The sequence below is a fragment of the Pogona vitticeps genome, chromosome 2 (assembly GCF_051106095.1).
Source record: "Pogona vitticeps strain Pit_001003342236 chromosome 2, PviZW2.1, whole genome shotgun sequence".
Classification (NCBI taxonomy): Eukaryota; Metazoa; Chordata; class Lepidosauria; order Squamata; family Agamidae; genus Pogona; species Pogona vitticeps.
The window spans coordinates 188,518,053-188,537,076 of record NC_135784.1 but is presented as its reverse complement, the minus strand read 5'-3'; the positions used below and the strand labels follow the sequence as shown (position 1 = coordinate 188,537,076).

General features: G+C 40.7%; 1 protein-coding gene across 2 annotated transcripts in view; it reads right to left on the bottom strand.

Moving 5' to 3' along the window:
- Nucleotides 1-3,538: 3,538 nt before the first annotated feature.
- SLC22A15 (solute carrier family 22 member 15) overlaps nucleotides 3,539-19,024 on the bottom strand; it is a 28,976-nt gene continuing 13,490 nt past the window's right edge. For both annotated transcript variants that reach the window (XM_072991686.2, XM_020789551.3), the window contains exons 6-12: nucleotides 17,412-17,627; nucleotides 15,201-15,341; nucleotides 11,520-11,605; nucleotides 8,747-8,867; nucleotides 7,354-7,426; nucleotides 6,154-6,342; nucleotides 3,539-4,375 (exon numbers count right to left, since the gene is read on the bottom strand). In XM_072991686.2, the coding sequence (XP_072847787.2) occupies nucleotides 4,295-4,375; nucleotides 6,154-6,342; nucleotides 7,354-7,426; nucleotides 8,747-8,867; nucleotides 11,520-11,605; nucleotides 15,201-15,341; nucleotides 17,412-17,627 (907 nt within the window). In that variant the 3' untranslated portion in view covers nucleotides 3,539-4,294. The remainder of the gene's footprint in view (nucleotides 4,376-6,153; nucleotides 6,343-7,353; nucleotides 7,427-8,746; nucleotides 8,868-11,519; nucleotides 11,606-15,200; nucleotides 15,342-17,411; nucleotides 17,628-19,024) is intronic.

Genomic DNA, 19,024 nt, shown 5'->3' with positions numbered 1-19,024 from the left:
CTGAGGAGAGTATTGATCTCCAGTGGGAGCACTGGTGGAGAGATGGTTTCCAACAATGTTCATTATGGAAGTTGATCAAACTCAATTTGATAGCTCTACTGCATAACACTGAGGACCCAACTGTGGCAAGCGTACATTGTAAATATAGTTTTATGTAGCTTTGTAAGTTTGATATGTGCCACAAGTAACATTTAAAACAGTGAGAAGTGTGATACTGTGTGTGGATGCAACGCGAGTGTGTTTTGTTTTGGAAAGAGATTATGAATAAAAGTGTGGCTTCATTAGAGCCTGTATAAAAAGAAACATCCATTTATCCCTCTGTCTATGTATATATCTATAAAAAAACCTGACTGTATTTAAATTGTAAAGAAATGCAGTAAAAGAGAACACTGGCTGTTTGGCTAGATTGGTGATGGGAATAACCAAAGAGGAGTCCTTATTCACAGATTAAATGGAAACTCCAAAATCAGTGCAGGACTTTGGGGGGTGACTGTCCTTTTTTTAAAAATGGAGAAACACACTGACAGAGAAAGTATGTGTCACATCAATTGGTAGTGATCTTGTTCCAAGCTTGGAGATGTTAAACTTGCCTCGTGTCAAAGATGGCAGATTGGGCATAGATGTAGGAGGTGTGATGGTACTGAGCACTCCCAGTATTGTAGATGATGTTCCTTGTTGGAGCTTAGGTGACACCATGGGCATAACAGCAAAAATCCTCACTTCCCCTCTGCAGGTGTACATTTGTATGATGAGGTTGGTGGAATCAAGCCTGCCCTTGTGCAGTCCTGTATCGGCATCTAGCATGGCATCACCAGAGGAGAAACCCAGCTTAGCTACCACTCCTTATCAGGAGGAAATTCCTCTGGGGCAGCATCCATGAGGGAGGACTTCCCCACCATTAATTTAAGACACCTGAGGGATCAAGCAAGGGGGCAGGGCCAGAGGAAATAAAAGGCGGGAAGGTCAGGGATTCAAGAGAGGTGGAGAAGCTCGGGGGAGACACATAGGAAGAGGAGAATGAATGATTTAGTACCAAAGGGGGGACCACCCTGGAGTGTCCAGGGCTGGCAGAGTGGGGGTGTTAACTGGCTCTATGTAAATCTCCCCTGGTATCAGTTGCCAAGTATATCCTCAACCACCCAGCCCAGTGAGAGGCACAGTCCACTCTGATGTTAAAAAAAACAAAAACACAAGAGAAAGAGGTATAGGTGGTAAGCTTTGTTCTGACTTTTCGTTAATTTTTGCTGATTTTTTTTCTCCCCCACCAACTTCTGACAGCTGTCAAAATTTGACAGCTCCATTATTTCCTATGAGGAGAAAAAAAATTCAGCAAAAATTAAGGAAAAGTCAGATCAAAGCCAAATTAAGTTTGCACCCGTTTTAGAAGGTGCAGAAGCTATTCCAAGTATTTAAAACCGTTTTGACCCTTTTATGACACACTTAAATTTGCAAAAATTGACTTTGCTAAACCATTGAAAAGCACTGAAAAGGCTTCAATGCATTCCAATGGGGAAACATTGTATCGCATAACGATGTTTCCAATGGGTGCTCTAACGAATCCAAGCATTTAGAACCGTTTTTGACCATTTTAAGATACTTTTTAAAATGAAAAAACAAACATCGCTATGTGAAGCAGGGGACCAAAAAACGCATTCGCTATGCGAAGCATGGTCCGAAACTTCGCTAAGCGAAAATCGCCCATAGGAAACATCGTTAAATGGTGCATACTATTTTCTTTAAAAACCCATCGTTATGCGAGTTCATCGCTAAACGAGGCACTCGTTAAGCGAGGCACCACTGTAAATATCAACTAAATTTAAGCTCTGGAATTTCCCAAGACTGGTTTCTGCACAGGGGCCAAAACCCATATGTGTGGAAAGCAGCAGCATTTCACAATTTTAAAAAAATGACACTAGGAGTGAGTGCTGTATATCTGCAAGAATCTTTACAAAGTTTGATACGTCTTCACCAAATAATTTGACAAATAAAGAATTTTGCTTAAATGCAAAGTTTCTGCGTTATATGCAATTTTGGAATCTGTTAAGTCTGTTAAGAGAATCTACAGACATTTGAACCTGATTTCAAAACTGCCCAAATTAACACCATATATGTTAGACTATATCTGTCTCTAAGGTGAATAACAGAGGCTCCAAATATCCCTGGACTAATCAGGTCCATGATAAATCCATTGGTCTAAGAAGTCCTTTGGGTAAACCAAGAAGTCAAATAATGAACACTTGCACATTATAGTGGCCATAGTGGCTGGATCTTCTCGGAGTTGTAGTTTAAAAAAAGTATTTGTTCTAAAAAGCTTTTTAATAATTTCAATAATTTTTGCTTAATAAAAGTAAGAGTCACTGATTTCAAGTTGAGGTGTTGCTTCTTTTCCTCGTCCCCTGCAACCATGACCCTTTTTGTGATGTATGGATATCTATGTTTCTCTTCTTCTATGAAAGGAAGATTTTCTAAATATGTGGTGACCATTTACAACTATGTAAAAGTGTACGCTTGAAGAAGAAATATGAAGATTTGAAAATAAAGCTACTGCTGAGAATAGAAAAGGTCTCTAGAAATGTTCTTTCAACTGCTCTCAATGGCAGATGAAAAAATACTGAGGTAAATCAGTTAGGTGCAAGATATATATTCTGGAAGGGGCACAGCTCCAATAGAAAGCTATTATTACATATTTTGTATTTGTCTTAAATGTAGAACTTGGTGTCAAAACTGTATTTGCCAAGGAACAACTACTTTCAAGTTAAGGTAAAGGTAAAGGTTCCCCTTGACATTTTTAGTCCAGTCGTGTCCGACTCTAGGGGGCGGTGCTCATCCCGTTTTCCAAGCCGTAGAGCCAGCGCTTGTCTGAAGACAGTTTCCGTTGTCATGTGGCCAGCGTGACTAGGGAGCGCCGTTTTTTCCCACCGAGGTGGTACCTATTTATCTACTTGCATTTACATGCTTTCAAACTGCTAGGTTGGCGAGGAGCTGGGACAAAGCGACGGGAGCTCACTCCATCGCGTGGATTCGATCTTACGACAGCTGGTCTTCTGACCCTGCAGCACAGGCTGCTATATAACCTGACCCCAGCAATGGTGGGCCCCTGAAACACCATGACTCCTGAGAGCACTGCATCACTCACTCCCCCACCAAACTTTTGCTTGCATGGACACCTAGAGTAGACCAGTGTGGATGAAATCACATTCAGGAACTTATTTTTGGCCCCAGCTCCCTCTTTTCTCCCACTGAATATCGAAGAGGGGAAAGTGAGTGTGCACATGGATAGAGCATAGAGGGGGTCGTTGTACTTCTCACATTCTTCCGTTATAAGCAGAGAGAAGAAGATCTTCTCACACTTCTGCACTCACAGATTTTTTTGCAGAGAAGGAAGAGTTTGAGAACAATGAGACTGTTGGTCTTTCAATACCACAGAGGCAAGCAAACACAAACGTAACAGGAACCCAAATTAGCTACACTTGTGATATTGTCTGTTTGATGGAACAAAGAGACATTCCTGTTAGTACCTGTTTTCGTAAGGCAAAGGTAGTCCATAACAAAATATATTATTCCTTTGTAATAAAGCTATCACGTTCGAAATAAAAATACACAGCAGCAGTATCTTAAAGCGGGAACACAGTAATTCAAAAGAAACTGGGCTCTTGTCCAAAATACTACTGCAACACAAGAAGTTTAAAATTCAAGTTATGGATGCACCATTACTTGGGAGTCAGTGATCCTAGAAGTCAAATGTATCTGTCGCCTCCGTTTTTACTCTCTACATTGTTACTTCATTTAAAAGGAGTGCCTCATTCACTGCTTCTGTGTCACCCCAAGATTAAAATTTCACACAATGCAAAATCCACAGGAATTGCATTCATGTCACAAATATCATATTTGCAGTATTGCACAACACGTTTCTGTCAAAGAAGTAATAATGCCTCTCAAGTTTCACCAGAACAAAATAAAATTTTAAAAAAAATTAAAAATAGGCCTCTCACAAGTAACAAATACAAACTAAATCTGAAGGGAAAAAATTGTAACACAACTAGAGGGATGTGGACATCGGATACACTAAGTGTTTACTTGCCCCAGAATTAGGAGCAGTCTTCTGCCAGCAGTCATCCCTTAATGGACTTTTTGTCCTGTTGCAACAGTTCTGACACAAGTCCTGCTTTTCTCTTAAACATAGACACAACACTGTGTTTCTGTCGAGTTGTTCCTGTTCTTTGCGTTTGTACAGGTAAGGTTGACTGGATCATTCAAAGATCATGTAACGTTTAACAAAAGTGTTTTTTATCTATCACTTGATCATTTGAGTCTCTTCATCAGCATCGTAAAATTCTTCATCTTCGCTTCCACTCCCTGTAGAATCTTGACCAGTCTGAAAGGCATGTAAGATTCTGATGAGAGATATATCCTTCCCAAAGCTTTGGATAAAAATTATTAATACAGTTAATCTGAGCACTGCTAAACTTTTCACAGATTTATGGATGGATAGCAGAAGGTAAGTGTAGCCTTCAGCATATTGGGAATGTTTAGAACAGTGGTTCTTAACCTTGGGTAATCCAGGTGTTCTTGGACTGCAATTCCCAGAAGCCTTCACCACCAGCTATGCTGGCTGGGGCTTCTGGGACTTGCAGTCCAAGAACACCTGGGTTACCCAAGGTTAAGAACCACTGGTTTAGAATGCAGCATGCAAATGAATGCATGATGACTGGAGAGGAAGGAAGTCCTTAGCAAACTAACATGCTAAATAGCTTGCATGCCCCCCTTTTTTCTGATCAATTAACTGACCTTTTCTATTGGCGGGCAAAGATGACCCCCTCCCCTGCTTCTGCAGGTTTATTGGCCTTTGTTTAGAGAGTTGTTCTCTCCCTTCCAACTGGGACGTCTCAGGGCACGGATGCTCTTGAGCGTCTTTGTACCATGTCCACCATTTCCCCCCTCAGCCAGGAGGGTTGAAAGGGCCCAATTGTGTTTTTACGCCTTTTTGATTTTTCGTCATTCCTCCTCCTAACATCTCTGAATGTTTTCTTCTGTAACATCTACAAATAGCAGTAAATTCATTTTCCCTTTTTACTATAAAGCAGTGGCGGAGTGATATTTTTTTGAACTGCTTTAAAGCATTGGGAGGGGGGCGTTTGGGAATTTTCTCTTTAATTCTAACTCCTGAGTTCCACTGTGCAACAAAGGGGAATTAAATGTATTCCAGCTGGTTATTATAACAACTCTACACAGCAAGGCACTGTATTGCAGCTCAGCCTTCCATTTGCAATAGATAGATAACATTAATATCCAATTTACAAGGCTGTGGAAATGTTTATAGAAATGTATACCTGGTGCTTTTAAAATTCTATGGAGCTACAAAATACTGTTAGTATTGGCACAAGAAACTAAACAATCTGGCCAGTTTATACTAAGTTTTTACTTGTGGTTTCAGTTGTATTTAGAACACACATTTTGTGGCATGTTTTGGTTAACCTCCTTTTGTACAAGGTTAAGAAATGAACAACGTTCAGAATGTGCAAAACAGAGCAGGCAAGGGGCTAGATTTCACACAAGACAATTCCTGTCCGTCTTGAATCCTCTCTTCTGTCCTCTTGAACTTTACTATTTTCATCTAAGCTTAGGAAACGAAGCACTAAAGTTATCTAGTGCTAGCAGCTTATCACCACCACCACCTCTACAGCTATGACCTTCAGTAGGGTGGCAGCTAACCTTTGTTGCTGCTCATTTCCAGCTGTCTGTCCCTCGCATGGAGATCTGAGCACAACTTCCAAGTCCTTGGTTGCTAAGGTAAGAGTGTGGGTGTAGACAGCGCTGAGCATCTCTGCTACACAACCTCTGCTACACAACCTCTTCAGAAGCAGAGTGGGTTGTTCTGCTGAGACACAAATGAGCTGCCAAAACTCTGCTGGGACCAAACATTATATAACCCTGGGAACATGGCCCTCCTTCCTATGACCAATTGTGTCTTCAAACTGGTGATGAAGAACTACTGGTATTTTCCCCCAACCCGACATTCTTTTCCTCTAAAAGAACAGGCAGGAATGGATGGTTACTGCTATGCTTCCAAATTAAAAAAGAAAAGAGGTCCCTGTGCAAATCTGAGAACCTGAGGGAAAACCTCACTATCTTTAGATTAGAAAATGCACATACATGTGATTCTTCTAGTGCTTGCAATGAGATTGCTTCATCTCCCAGTTTCCGGTATGAACAGACTTGCAGGTCAGCTATTGTCTCCAGCAAAGGGCTATTTAGGGTTTCTGGCAGTAGTAGACTCAGAAGACCAGATAATAAACTTGCCACTCCAAACACAATATATGGCAGATACCACTGGAAATATTTCTAAAAATAAAATAATAAAATAAAAATACAGATACCTCAAACAAAGAAAAATAGCTGAAGCACAAACTGGGTTTAACATGAAAATTACTAAATGTTATTGCACACTCAACTCATTTTCAGCTATCTTATACAGTAGGACCCACGTATCTGCTGATTCAGTTAAACATGACCTTAAAATATTAAAAGTTTTCTATGAAAATGCCTAGATATATGGACAACCAAATGTAGTTAACAAAACTGGCCACTAGAGCAAACCAGACACTACGGTCTATAGGCGAGGCAGCTTCCTTTCAGAGCAGCATCACTGTAAAACTCAGAGCTGGATTGGGTGGCGAGGCCGTTTGGGGGGGGGGAAGCAAACCTTAAGCCAAACTGCCTCCTGGGAGATATTTTCCAGCTCTTGCCCTTTCCTGCCTTCCATCCCACTCTTTCCTCAAGACTCCCAAGCAAACAAGGAATTGGACTCTTAATTGTCTTTGAAGAAGAAATGCCCCAGTGCCATTGAGATTGTTTGTGTGAGTGAGTGAGAGCGAGAGAGAACAGTTGCCTTCAGTCTTCAGCAGGTTAGTAAAGGAGAGAAGACCCCACTGAGATAAAAATTATAGGTACGGCGGGTCCAACATACGGTGTTTGCTATAAACTGCGTTTTTCACCATCTATGGCCGGGGTGTGTGTCTTGGAACCAATCCCCTGTGGATAAGGGGGTCCTACCGTATCGTCAAAATTCGATATACAGCATCAGGATCTAGAGTGGTGAATGTAGAGCAAGCTGCCACAGCTGGCAATTCTTTAGACTACTCCTTGCTACAAGGTCACAACCAATTCCTCCCCCTTCCCCCCCCCCCCCCAATTCTGTGAAGTAAAACACTGTGTCTACAAAAACCTCTCAAAAAATATCCTAGCAACAATTTTTGGCTTGCAAAAAAACCCCACACCTCAGTACACAATGTACAAATTATATTTGGACACACTACATCTGAAGTCAAGGAACGGTGAAACAAACCAACCAACCAGAGATGGGACGAAAGGAGCAATGATCCCTCCAACCCGGGAGAACATAGAGCAGACTCCCATTCCAACATTCCTGTGAGAAAGCAAGACAAAACAGTGGTCTTTATGTGAACCATTTCCCACCGGATAACATGGCTTCAAACTGTAGTTCTTCATTCAGAACGTGTCTGGAGACTACTGGAAATGCTTATAAGCTGCCAATCACTTGGGCCTCTGTCCCTGTCTCTCTATCTCTGCAATACTATCTTGCTCGACAGACTTGCCTTCTTCTTGATTTTATCAGCAGGTCAGCCACTGTTATTTTGATTTCTGAATCAAAGTTAAGGGGTGGGGTGGGAAGAGACACCACCTGTCAGCTATACAGTGACAGAGAGGCTGGACAGAAGAAACAGTAGAACATGAGGCCAATCAGCTGCAATGGTTGGAGGACCCAAGAAATAGGAGCAATGCCACCAGATAGCTGCAGCGCTCTGAAGAATACTGTACTATATAACATAACCTTCCCTCGCCCCCATTAACTTTGATCCAGATTGCTGGGAAGCGGAAGGATATGGTTCAAGCTTACCCTCCTCTCAACAAGGTCTAACCCACAAGGGACAGGTGGTGCCTGAAGATGGCTCTCCTCACATGCTCTTTTTTCTAGCATTACTCGGCTCCTGCTAGTTTGCCAAACAGTTGTTGGGTGGGGTGTTAGGCATTTGATAACGCTGGGAGATGAGGATTAGGATAATCAACCTTGCAGGGGAAGCACAGAGCCCCTGTGGTAGGCAGCCAGTGCTTATGCCCTGTAGGCTGTATGTTGCCCATGCTTGATTTCAAGCACTACATCTTCCCTACATGAGTGGCATTTTTAACTAAGATTTCCACATTTCACATTTGTATTACAGGAAAAGCAGAAACCTAATTTCCACCAGCCAGCCAGCTCTTCACGGACAGGAAGTGCATCTAGGGAGACTAAAGCTGGCTTACCATGGATGAGGCCAAAGAAATGGCTTTAGGCCTAGAGTAATTACAGCATTTGCCTCCCTGATCTATACTCTCCCATCCCAGGCCTCCCAACCGGTATCTCAGTTTGTTGCTGCGTGCTCTGATATACGGCCAAATGAAGTCCAAGTGACATCCATGGAACTCTTCCCTTTTGCATGTTTATTTTATCCATTACTGTTCATCTCCTTAGTTCACTTCTACACCTCCGTTCCTAGGATGGTTTGCACATGGGCACACTAAGAAGCCTGCTTCTGAAACTGCTTCAAGACAACCTTGTGAACCCAGCCTTTATAGAGACCCTAAAAAGGAGGCCTTGTGCATTTTAAATGAGTGATGCCTCCCCAAAAGAGGAAGAGGTGGTTACACAGATAACAGAAGTCATGACAAGAAATGGAGCACATCTTACCTTATCACGGTAGGATAAAGTTCTGAGGTGTAGATATAAACAATGTTGAAGGCTGAACTGATAGTCAGTTTTCCAAGTAAAGACAATGAACGACTGTTCACAACTGCAAGCACTCCTGCATCTGTTAGGAGGGATGCGCAAAAAGCATAGCTGTTAGCGCTCTGTAGCAAGAAAAGACAACATTCTGGCTTCAATTTGGTCCCTGCATTACCTGCCTATCTCCCAGAAAGAACAACAGGGCAAGAGGAAGACCAACCTGTTTCTGTATCTCAGCCAAAGGAGGAGGAGATGCAAAAAGCCTGCTTCCTCCTTCCATGTTGGAAGGAAGAACACAGGGCCTCAACATCAGAGCTGAAGAAAGGCTCACCTTCGTGTTTGCCATTAGCAAAAGGAACAAGCACGTTTAAAGCATTTAGAATAGACAACCTGACTGAAATATATTTCATAGCACCCATTCTCAACCTTTTTTTGGCCACAACTATAAAGACAATATGAAAGAAATAAAGGCCTTATTAGGACTGTATAGTGGGATGTGGTGGTGCTGCGGGCTAAACTGTAGAAGCCTGTGCTGCAGGGTCAGAAGACCAGCAGTCGTAAGATTGAATCCACGCAAGGGAGTGAATTCCCATCGCTTTGTCCCAGCTCCCGCCAACCTAGCGGTTCGAAAGCATGCAAATGCAAGTAGATAAATAGGGACCACCTCGGTGGGAAGGTAACTGTTCCGTGTCTAAGTCGCACTGGCCATGTGACCACGGAAAGATTGTCTTCGGACAAAACGCTGGCTCTATGGCTTGAAGAGCGGGATGAGCGCCGCCCCCCAGAGTGGAACACGACTGGACAAAAAATTGTCAAGGGGAACCTTTATCTTTACCTAGGACTGTATAAATCGCAAAACAAACCTTATAAAGTGGTGTGTGAAGAATTATTTCCCGTTTGCCTCCCCACTCAAATGTGCCAAGGCCTCCCAAGGGGCCATATAGCCCCCACTGAGAATGGGTGGTTTATCACACTCACTTTTTTTTCTGAGCGGCACGACTAAAGCGGTGTAACTCAGACAAATTATCTAGCTTGGGATCCTGGTTTGCTGGTACATTATGGGTTGAACACATGGTTTGCTCAAACCATAATTGCACAGAACAGTAAAGTGGTTTTGGTGCTCACAAAACATGAAAGCTTCTAACCATTCTTCAATGCAGATGGAGAAATCTTTATTATCTGTGGCATCAACAGCATGGAGCCTGACACTGCAAATAGTCCCAACTCGCTCTTAAAATTGTACCAGCCAGAGGTGAAATATTTGCATTCACCTTAAGCTTCCAGGAAAAGAGTCAAGTGGGAGGAACAAAATGCTACTTGTTTTCCATTACTTTGTAAGTTGCTTGCAGGAATAAGGACAATTATAGAAACCAGAAACAGACAAAATGGTGCACATGAAAGTCTTAGTACAGCTTAGGTACAGGTGTGCAGTAGTGTCCAAGTCAAACTGGAGACATTCACATTTTCTGTAAAATATGGAACCTTTTAAAAGAAGGTTTGGCTTAATAAATAACTTAAAGAAACATTGTTAGATATATTCTACAATAAGTAGTGCCAACCAAGGCTCCCACAAGGCAGTGAAATCACTTCTAATAGTGAAAAGCACTGAATCTCTCTCTCTCTTTCTCTCTCTCTCTCTCTCTCTCACACACACATACAAAGATTCTTTTTCTTTTTATCTTTTTCTCTTCTCTGAGAGGGTTGCTAATTTCTTTGTTGTTTTTAAGCCTCAAACCGGATGGGTTTTCCAGAGCACTTAACAACCCAGTGGCTCATTCTAATGACCCCTCAAGTAAGGCGTCTGTCAGGAAGGCAGCTACTCCAGAAAGTACCACTGTCCACTCTATTGCTGTGACAGACGCCACAGGAAGAAAAGTGACGCATCCTGCTTTCTAGAGAAGCTGGCCAAAAACTCAGACAATGGCACCACTGGGTGCTCTGGAAAGCCATAGTAACCACTCTCCTTGTTCCAGGGCATCATTCTAATGAGCTTGTGACTGAGGCATTAGGGATAAGATGGCTAAGAAGACTAGGTATTTGAGCAACACAGCAATACAGATGAGCTCCTTGGCCATTTCCTCCACAGCATCTTTCTGAGGAGGAAGGACCCCCACAGACCAAGGCATAGAAAGAGAAGTGGCAGCTGGAATGCTGAGGTAGGGCATGCCCTTCTGCCTCAGGCAGGGCAACATCTTGCACCACCCCTTTAAAAAGAGAGTGAAGGAGGGAACCGAGACAAAAGACGAACTGAACGTTTTCAATCTCCATCTGCAACACAAATGAATTACACCATTTTCTGTTAATATGAGCTGGAGTTTAAAATTTAATAAAGAAGACAAGTAGGGACAATTAAGTGTCAATTAAGTCCATGTGTATTAAGCACGATTAACTGCTCGCTAATCTGCAGCTGAAAAAGAAAAATAGGTTTTCTGTGTTTCCGCTGAGGCAGGATTGAAATAGTAGATCCAGTTATGAAATCATCTACCTTGGATTAGGAAAGAGGAACTATAAGAACTCTTAAGAGATACAGGACTGAGGATTAGTTTCATTTTTCAAAACTCTCCAAAACACACCAGATTCACAGAAATATTTCTTTTGCTTCAAGATCCAACGGCCACAGGAAACCCCTGTAGGTAGGTAGCTGAAGGCTATGCCTCTTTCAGTTGTTGCAAAGCCTCAGCTGTACAATGTTTGTGCAATACAGAATCCCCTACAATTCAAAGTAGAAAACATCTACCTTGTTTTTCTGGAAGAAACATGACAATAAGGGAAGCCAGTCCTCCTAGAGACAAAAACATAGCAAGTGTCCTTTTACGGCCAAACCTAACAAACCAGAAAGAAAGGAAATATTGAAAATAGCATGTAAATATTAGGCTAACAGGCTGCTTTTTGTATCCAGGACTTCAATGCAGCAAAGTATTCTTTATTTGCATGGTATCTCCTGCCTGCTTTATGAATGGAAACAGAGATGACGACAACAAAACCCCACCCAAATGATGACAATATCTGTGGCTTACAGCAACTTTTTACTAATCTAGATTCCAAGGCTCAGATGATTTGCAGGGCAAGGGGTTTCCTAAACCAAGTTTGAGATTGACTTGAAACCTCTGTATTTTTAGGTAAAACCCACCCTGGAAAAGTGTCAGGGACAAGAAAGTTCTGAATTTTTAATATATTCTGCTGTTGACATTGGGTGAAAAATTCTCTATCAAAAACAAATTTTAAAAGTTTTTAGAATGACAAAAAATATCCTGTGTTTGCAGTCACAGAGTTGATGAAGACTTAGCAAGAAAATTCGACTGTATAGTAGGCATAAAGTCACATCTCATTCCTACTATACATTGAATTGGAACAGTGAAGCTGGAAAAACTGTCGTATCACCAAATACAATATTATGAATGAGCCAATGGGATCTCTTATATTTCATTTGCAGTTATTAATATCTATTTGTACATATGCAAAACCATAGAATACAAAATGATACATGTCATTTTTTTCCACATCATGTAATTAAGATATGATGTTACAATACACTGTCATGCCTCACATGATATCATGTCCTGTAACACAATGAGTCTCACTGCTTGATCCCACACAGTATAGTCTACTATGCGATATGATGCACTGCCGTGTGATGGAACACAAGTGAAAAAAAATTACACAAAAACACAAAATCATGTAATTTTGCAAGCCTCACAGTCTGCATGGTTAATGTTGCCATGGATTTTGGAGATCACGAATATCTGGACGTTTCCTCACCTCTGCTTTACTGGATGAATGAAACTGATGAATAAGTCATGGAGAGCAAATGCAAAATGTTCTATGGTCTGGATGAGCCAAGGAGGGAACATTTGCACTTGTGCCTTCAAAGGCATATTTAGTTAGTGTATGAGTGCACATAAAGACACCTGAGCTGAGCAAGTAGGGCTGTCTGTGAATTTTAAATAATATTGATATAAGAACATTTTATTTGACAACTGGAAGTGTGTGTATATATGTGATTGAATAGTTGGTGGTTTATACCAGTGGTTCTTAACCTTTGTTACTCAGGTGTTTTTGAACTGCAACTCCCAGAAACCCCAGCCAGCAGAGCTGATGGTGAAGGCTTCTGGGAGTTGCAGTCCAAAAATATCTGAGTAACAAAGGTTAAGAACCAGTGGTTTATACAACAGAATACCCATTGGTGGATGTATTTAATTACTCAATCTATAGCAGGTATTTTTGCAAACTATATAACAGACCATATGCAAAAACTAGGGATGTACACTAGTCCCATAATCTGGTCTATGCCTGAATAAGAGCACACAGATTGGAGCCCACCCTAGCCCTTGCTCCTCTAGAGGCACTCTGACCCAATCCTCGTATGGGTTTGTGCTCGTATTTGTGTGTTTGCAGATCTTTGGGAAATCCTGTTTCCTGCAAATGGGGAAAGAAAGACAGCAGGACCAGGCAAGGAAAAAACTGCAGCTACATCAGGCTCTAGAATGTAGGGGCTCCTGAGGTGGAGGCAGAACTGAAGGGCTTCTGGGCCAGGGCAATAGCAGTCTTCTATTTTTCTCTTTCCTTTGTTTCTAGCTATCAGGAGAAAGCCCCGGCCTTACCAGTGAGCACAGCAGCTTCCTAAGGCAGCCACAGGGAAGGGAGTAAGTGAGGCTCTTTAAAAGGGCAGCACGCACAGTCCTTTTAAAATCCTTCTTTAAAAGTTAATGCATGCAACTTGCTCTTCCTTCACATCACCTGGAATGGCACCTCATCTTGGTTCACTATCCATCAGTACAGCAAGTACCCCCGTTTCCCCGAAAATAAGGCCTAACCTGACAATAAGTCCTAGTATGATTTTTCAGGATGCTGGTAATATAAGCCCTACCCTCAAAATAAGCCCCAGTTAAATGAAACCCCGCCCTCCACCACTGTGCAGCAACCAGAAGAAGACATGACTATATTTGAATAAATGTAGATTTTTGTACATGAAAAAAATAAATAAAACATCCCCTGAAAATAAGCCCTAATGTGTTTTTGGAGCAAAAAGTAATATAAGACCCTGTCTTATTTTCAGGGAAACACGGTAAGTTTATTTAGGAACAATATTAACCATGTATTCCTGCTGAAAAAAAAAGGAGAGAAATCTCTCAGTTACAGTTTCTCTCCTCTCTCCCCAACCCATTCCTTTCTTTCTTCTTCTCTGGACCCGAAATTAATGGTGTTGCAGACCCTGGCTTTGTGACTGCCAGAGCACAAGGGGATAGACGACTGCAGAAACACGACTCTAAACAGTATATTGTCTGTATGATTTAATCAACGCTGTTGCCTCATGAAAGGCAAAGAAGGTTCCTCTCTAAGTTAAAGAACACACTTTTCTTCTCCACAGGCACTAACTCACTGTCCTCCTTAGTTTCTCTTTCCCTGCTTGTAATTACATTATATCTTTTTATCTTAATATTTAAGTCCACAAATGCAAGATTCAACACAAGAAATCAAGGCAGGACACCCTGTGAGCGTCTTTCTGCGTTCTTTGCTTCTCTTTCTGATTACTCCCAATTTGGTCCATCTCTACATAGTTGTTCAAAAAGGTGAACATCCCTATTCTGAACTATTATGTATTACTTTTTCCAGGCAGCTAAATCTACAAAATGGTGGGCTTGCATAAATAAGTCATGCAATACAACATGGCTCTTGATGTGACACAATGTCATGGGGCATGATATGTATATAACAAACACAAAGTCTCAACAATCTTCAACAGAGCTGTGCAGATCTGTGTATGTGAACTAACACTCCCAGAATTCCCTAAGAAGCAGGGAGCTGTAGTCCAAAAACTCAAATCTGAACAGACCTAGTATTTAAAACACCACAAAATTGTGTTGCATTTGCTGCAACAGACTAGCACAACTGCTCCTTTGGAGTCAGACAAGTATCAAGTTACTTACTTTGCAGTATGTTTCATTATATATTGATTAATAGGTTTAATCTATGCATCCAAAATTGAGTGTGTAAATTTCTAAATTGCTGAGTTTTTCCTTTGCTCATCTCCACCAAGACCAATATCAATCATAGTCAAATAAAGAAATGCAAACTCATTTAAGGGAGAAATTACATACATATTGGCTGAAATCATGTTGCTCTATTTCATGTGCACAACGGTGATTACATCATCAGCCAAAGGCTTTGTTTGATGACTCAGGGGTGCACGCAACTTTATTGTATCATTTACAAGCCACATGCACCCCAAAATTGCCTTAAATCGGCATCAATGTTGTGCTAATCAGCAGCAATTTGCACACATCAGGATTTTAGCTAACATTAGCTATTGCAGAAGATCAGATTTGGGGTCAGTAGCATCTACAGCAATAGCCAACAACAATCTTATTAAAAAAGTAAGCAGGGTATCTAAAGAGTTTTTATCGCATCCAACACTCACCATTTTTTACTAATCAAGTAAATACAGAGGGGGTATGCAGGAATCTCTATTAGTCCAGAAAGAGCCAGGTTTGCATAGACACTGCCACTCATGTCACCTACATTGAGAGTAAGTCCATAATAAACCAAACTGCACACAAACCTGGAATGGATAAAAGGAAGAGAAGTAAAAAAAGAAATATTGATTGATCTGCTTTCCTGCCTTTAGAACAACCCTAACTTCCGAAGCAAGCAATGATGTTATGGCCCCCAAATGACGGAACTCTGCTACTTCTGCACCACATGACTGCAGGGTGTTTCTAAAAGGACAACTACATTGTGACACCTGTCATCTGTGGCTAGGATGCCACCCAGTCATTCCATCGAGACAACAGTGTATTATTGTAGTAGCTTGCCTAAGGAGGTATCTATTATTTCCTTGCACAAGTGGAACAGCCATTAGTTAAACCAGATTTCCTCCACAATGGCCAAAACTCTGCTGTTTAATGTAGTAAATTACACTGGAGTAGGCCCATTGAATGAACTCCTCTGTAAGTTTTATTGATTCAAATGTGCCTACTCTAGTTGTGACATACTGTAGCACACACAGTAAGTTGCAGCTAGGATACCCATTTGAATCTGTGGAATTTAGAGAAGAGCTGACTTGCTAAATCTCCACTGATTTAGCTTCCTCTAGCACAATCTACTATGCGATGCAACATGGTTATGGCTGTTCTCTGCTTGGACAACAAGCACTGGACCTACACTGGCAAAGGACTCTCTCTCTCTCTCTCTGGTGTTCCACAGGATTCTGTCCTGAAGAGTTATTTCAAGCTATTTTCACACAGAGTCTTTTGTGGTATCGGGCACAGTGATTCAGCACAGTGTTCATACAATTTGTTTAAATAGAAACAAAGCAGCAAATCTGAAAATGAACATGACAACCCAGTTTACTCCACTTCACTGGGGAAAGCTGCTCTCCAGACAAGTGTGTTATCCAACAATACTGTCCAGAGCACTGAAGCTCAGGCCAGTATCCTGTTCAACGTTTAGATACATGTAACACTCCAACTGTGGAAGCTGGTGTGAAGATCTGATGAGGTGACAGGCATGTGCAATCACACACTACATTTAATCAGATTGCCACAGCAGCTTTCATAGTTGATGCCCCATTTACACATAAATATTGGACATAAAGTTACAGGCATCCAGAATCTTACTTCTTCCATTAAACAAGACAAAAAAAATTATACCTTGAACTGGACAATGGTCACATTTCATTCCCAAGGTTGTAAAAATATTCACATAAAACCAAAGAGATCTAGCTATATATAATCATTTGATATACATGATGCTTCTACTCATCATTTGCATGTCCTATATATTTACCTATTCTAGTAATTTTAAAAGACTCTTAATCCAATTCTTTACAGAATTTATTTATTTATTAGATTTATAGCCTGCACCATCTGGCAACCAAGCCACTCTAGGTAGCTAACAACAATAAAAACAGCAATATTAAAACACGATAAAAATAAAAATAATACATAGCCAACAGGAACCCTAAATGTCTCAACGAGTGAAATGGGGGCTGGGGACTTTACATGTGTTATTAGAAAAACAACCACAAGAATTCTTTGAATAATTAGATTCAACGGTGGCATCACTGGCTACTTAGAGAAAACAATGCATGAACAATGGGACTATTATGTGTCCACCTGGGATATTAAGATTTGTGCAAAAATAGTCATTAACACCCAAAAGGAGAAGAAAAAAATACATTTCCCTCCTCCACAAATGTTACTGAATGCAAGTTCAAGGATAGTGTGCAACAACGAAACCATACCACCAAGGTTACAGACACTGCAGAAAATATCAGTGTTACGCTAGACTTATTCGCTCATAATGCATGGTCATAATTCATGATCCTGCAGATCCTAGACATGTGTCCACAAAAACACTAGTTTAAAAATGAGTGTTTTCTGAAAAAAATATAACGGTGTGCTGTGTTCAATTCCTAGATTAAACAAAAGGAATTATCAAGCTTTTTAATAGAGACTCCAATGGGAGCAGAAATAGTAAAATCTTACTGATCAAAATTCAAGTTTACTTTAAAAGGAACTCCTGATAAAAGAAGAACAACATCACCACGACCACCAATAACACAAGTATCCCCGTTTTGTATTTAGAGTACAAGAACTGTCAAAATCAGATCCACAGAGAGAGAAAGTACCAGATGAACATCATGATGAGAGTACGTCCCAGAAGGATCTTATATCGGAACAAATCCAGGAAGCTACCACCATCTTTATAGCTCTGCTCAGCTGGAAGCTTAAGTGAAAAAATGCACTTTGGCTTGCGGTTCCTCTTTGCAATGAGGTAGAGAGCATCTTCTGCTTCACCCAGCCGTCCTTGGGAGTACAGCCAACGAGGTGATTCAGGAATGAATCTAAAATAAAAGGACAGTTCATGGATGCCACCTGGGGCATTTTGCTATTTAACATTTGTCTTGTCAATAACATCTAACACAATACAAATAGGTTTTATAATGCAAATATAATATAATTCTGAAAGTGAACGGCATATCATATTATAAAATACTGGGAAAATCCTGAATGTGTGAATGTAACACAAAATGTGAAAAAAAGAAAAAGAAAAACAAAGTAGTATTGGATACTGACACTGTTCACCAACATATTAAAACATGGACTATATAATTATATATAATTAATTAGACTATATAATTAACACAACACGTGCCAAACTGGTTGGTGAATTAATATTTCTACACCAATACGAAGCCTGCATAATTAAACAATATATCACCCAGAGAGTGTTTCAAGAGCTATGGGGTGGTATATAAGCAGCATGCTTTACTTTTTCACTTTATATGCAAAAATATGACAAAAACATCAAAATTCTGAATAAGTTAGTAAGTTATCCCTCTTCTTTTACCCTCCTGTTTCTGTTGTAAGAGAGTAAAGTGGACACCTCCTTGAAATTTTTTGGAAGTTAGTACCATGTCGCTGATCCTTTTGATCATAATTTATGCTTTGATTACAGAACTGGTGAAGACTGGAGAGGTAACATTTAAGAAGGATGGAGACACCTTATGTGCCCTTGCAGCTCACTCTCATGCACACTTTTTCTGAATTATAGAAAAATATCCTTCAGGTTTTTACTATTTTTCACCCTCAAAGGGCTGGAAAAGTCACATGTGCAGGTAGATAGAAGGAGCTACTATCTGATTTTTGTTACAGTTCCAGACTGTGAAGAAAGATTCTCCCAAATGTGTCAGCTCCATGTGAATAGTTATTAAACCATACCACACTTAGCACCAGACTTTCTGTCTTCCTTTTCCGTTTAGTGCTGACCTCCTTGTACTGCTATCAATGGGAAAAACCCAGTTGTGGTAGACACATACTAGCTACTTACACATCCTTGCTCACCATCAGTTGGTGGAATTTTGCAACTAGTCCAACATTTGAATGTGTTGGTTTTCTTATATAATAAGGTGTAGAATTAAGGTTTATGCAAGTGTATGCACAAGCATAATTTTTTAAAAAAGGAAGTGGGGAGGCACAAGTTTGAGGACAAAAAGTAGCTTACACTACAGAGGCAGGGGTAAAATGCATTTAAATTCCTGTATCTGTCCTCACGCTAGCAGATGCCAACTTTAAGTAGCCGCTTCCTTACCTATCAGCAGTGGTGTCAGATAGCTCATTCAATGAAAGAAAGTTGCAGAGTTCCCATAAACTACAGTGGTGCCTCGCATTACGACGTTAATTCGTTCCAGCGAAATCGCTGTAGAACAAAAACATTGTAATGTGAAATAAAAAAGCCCAT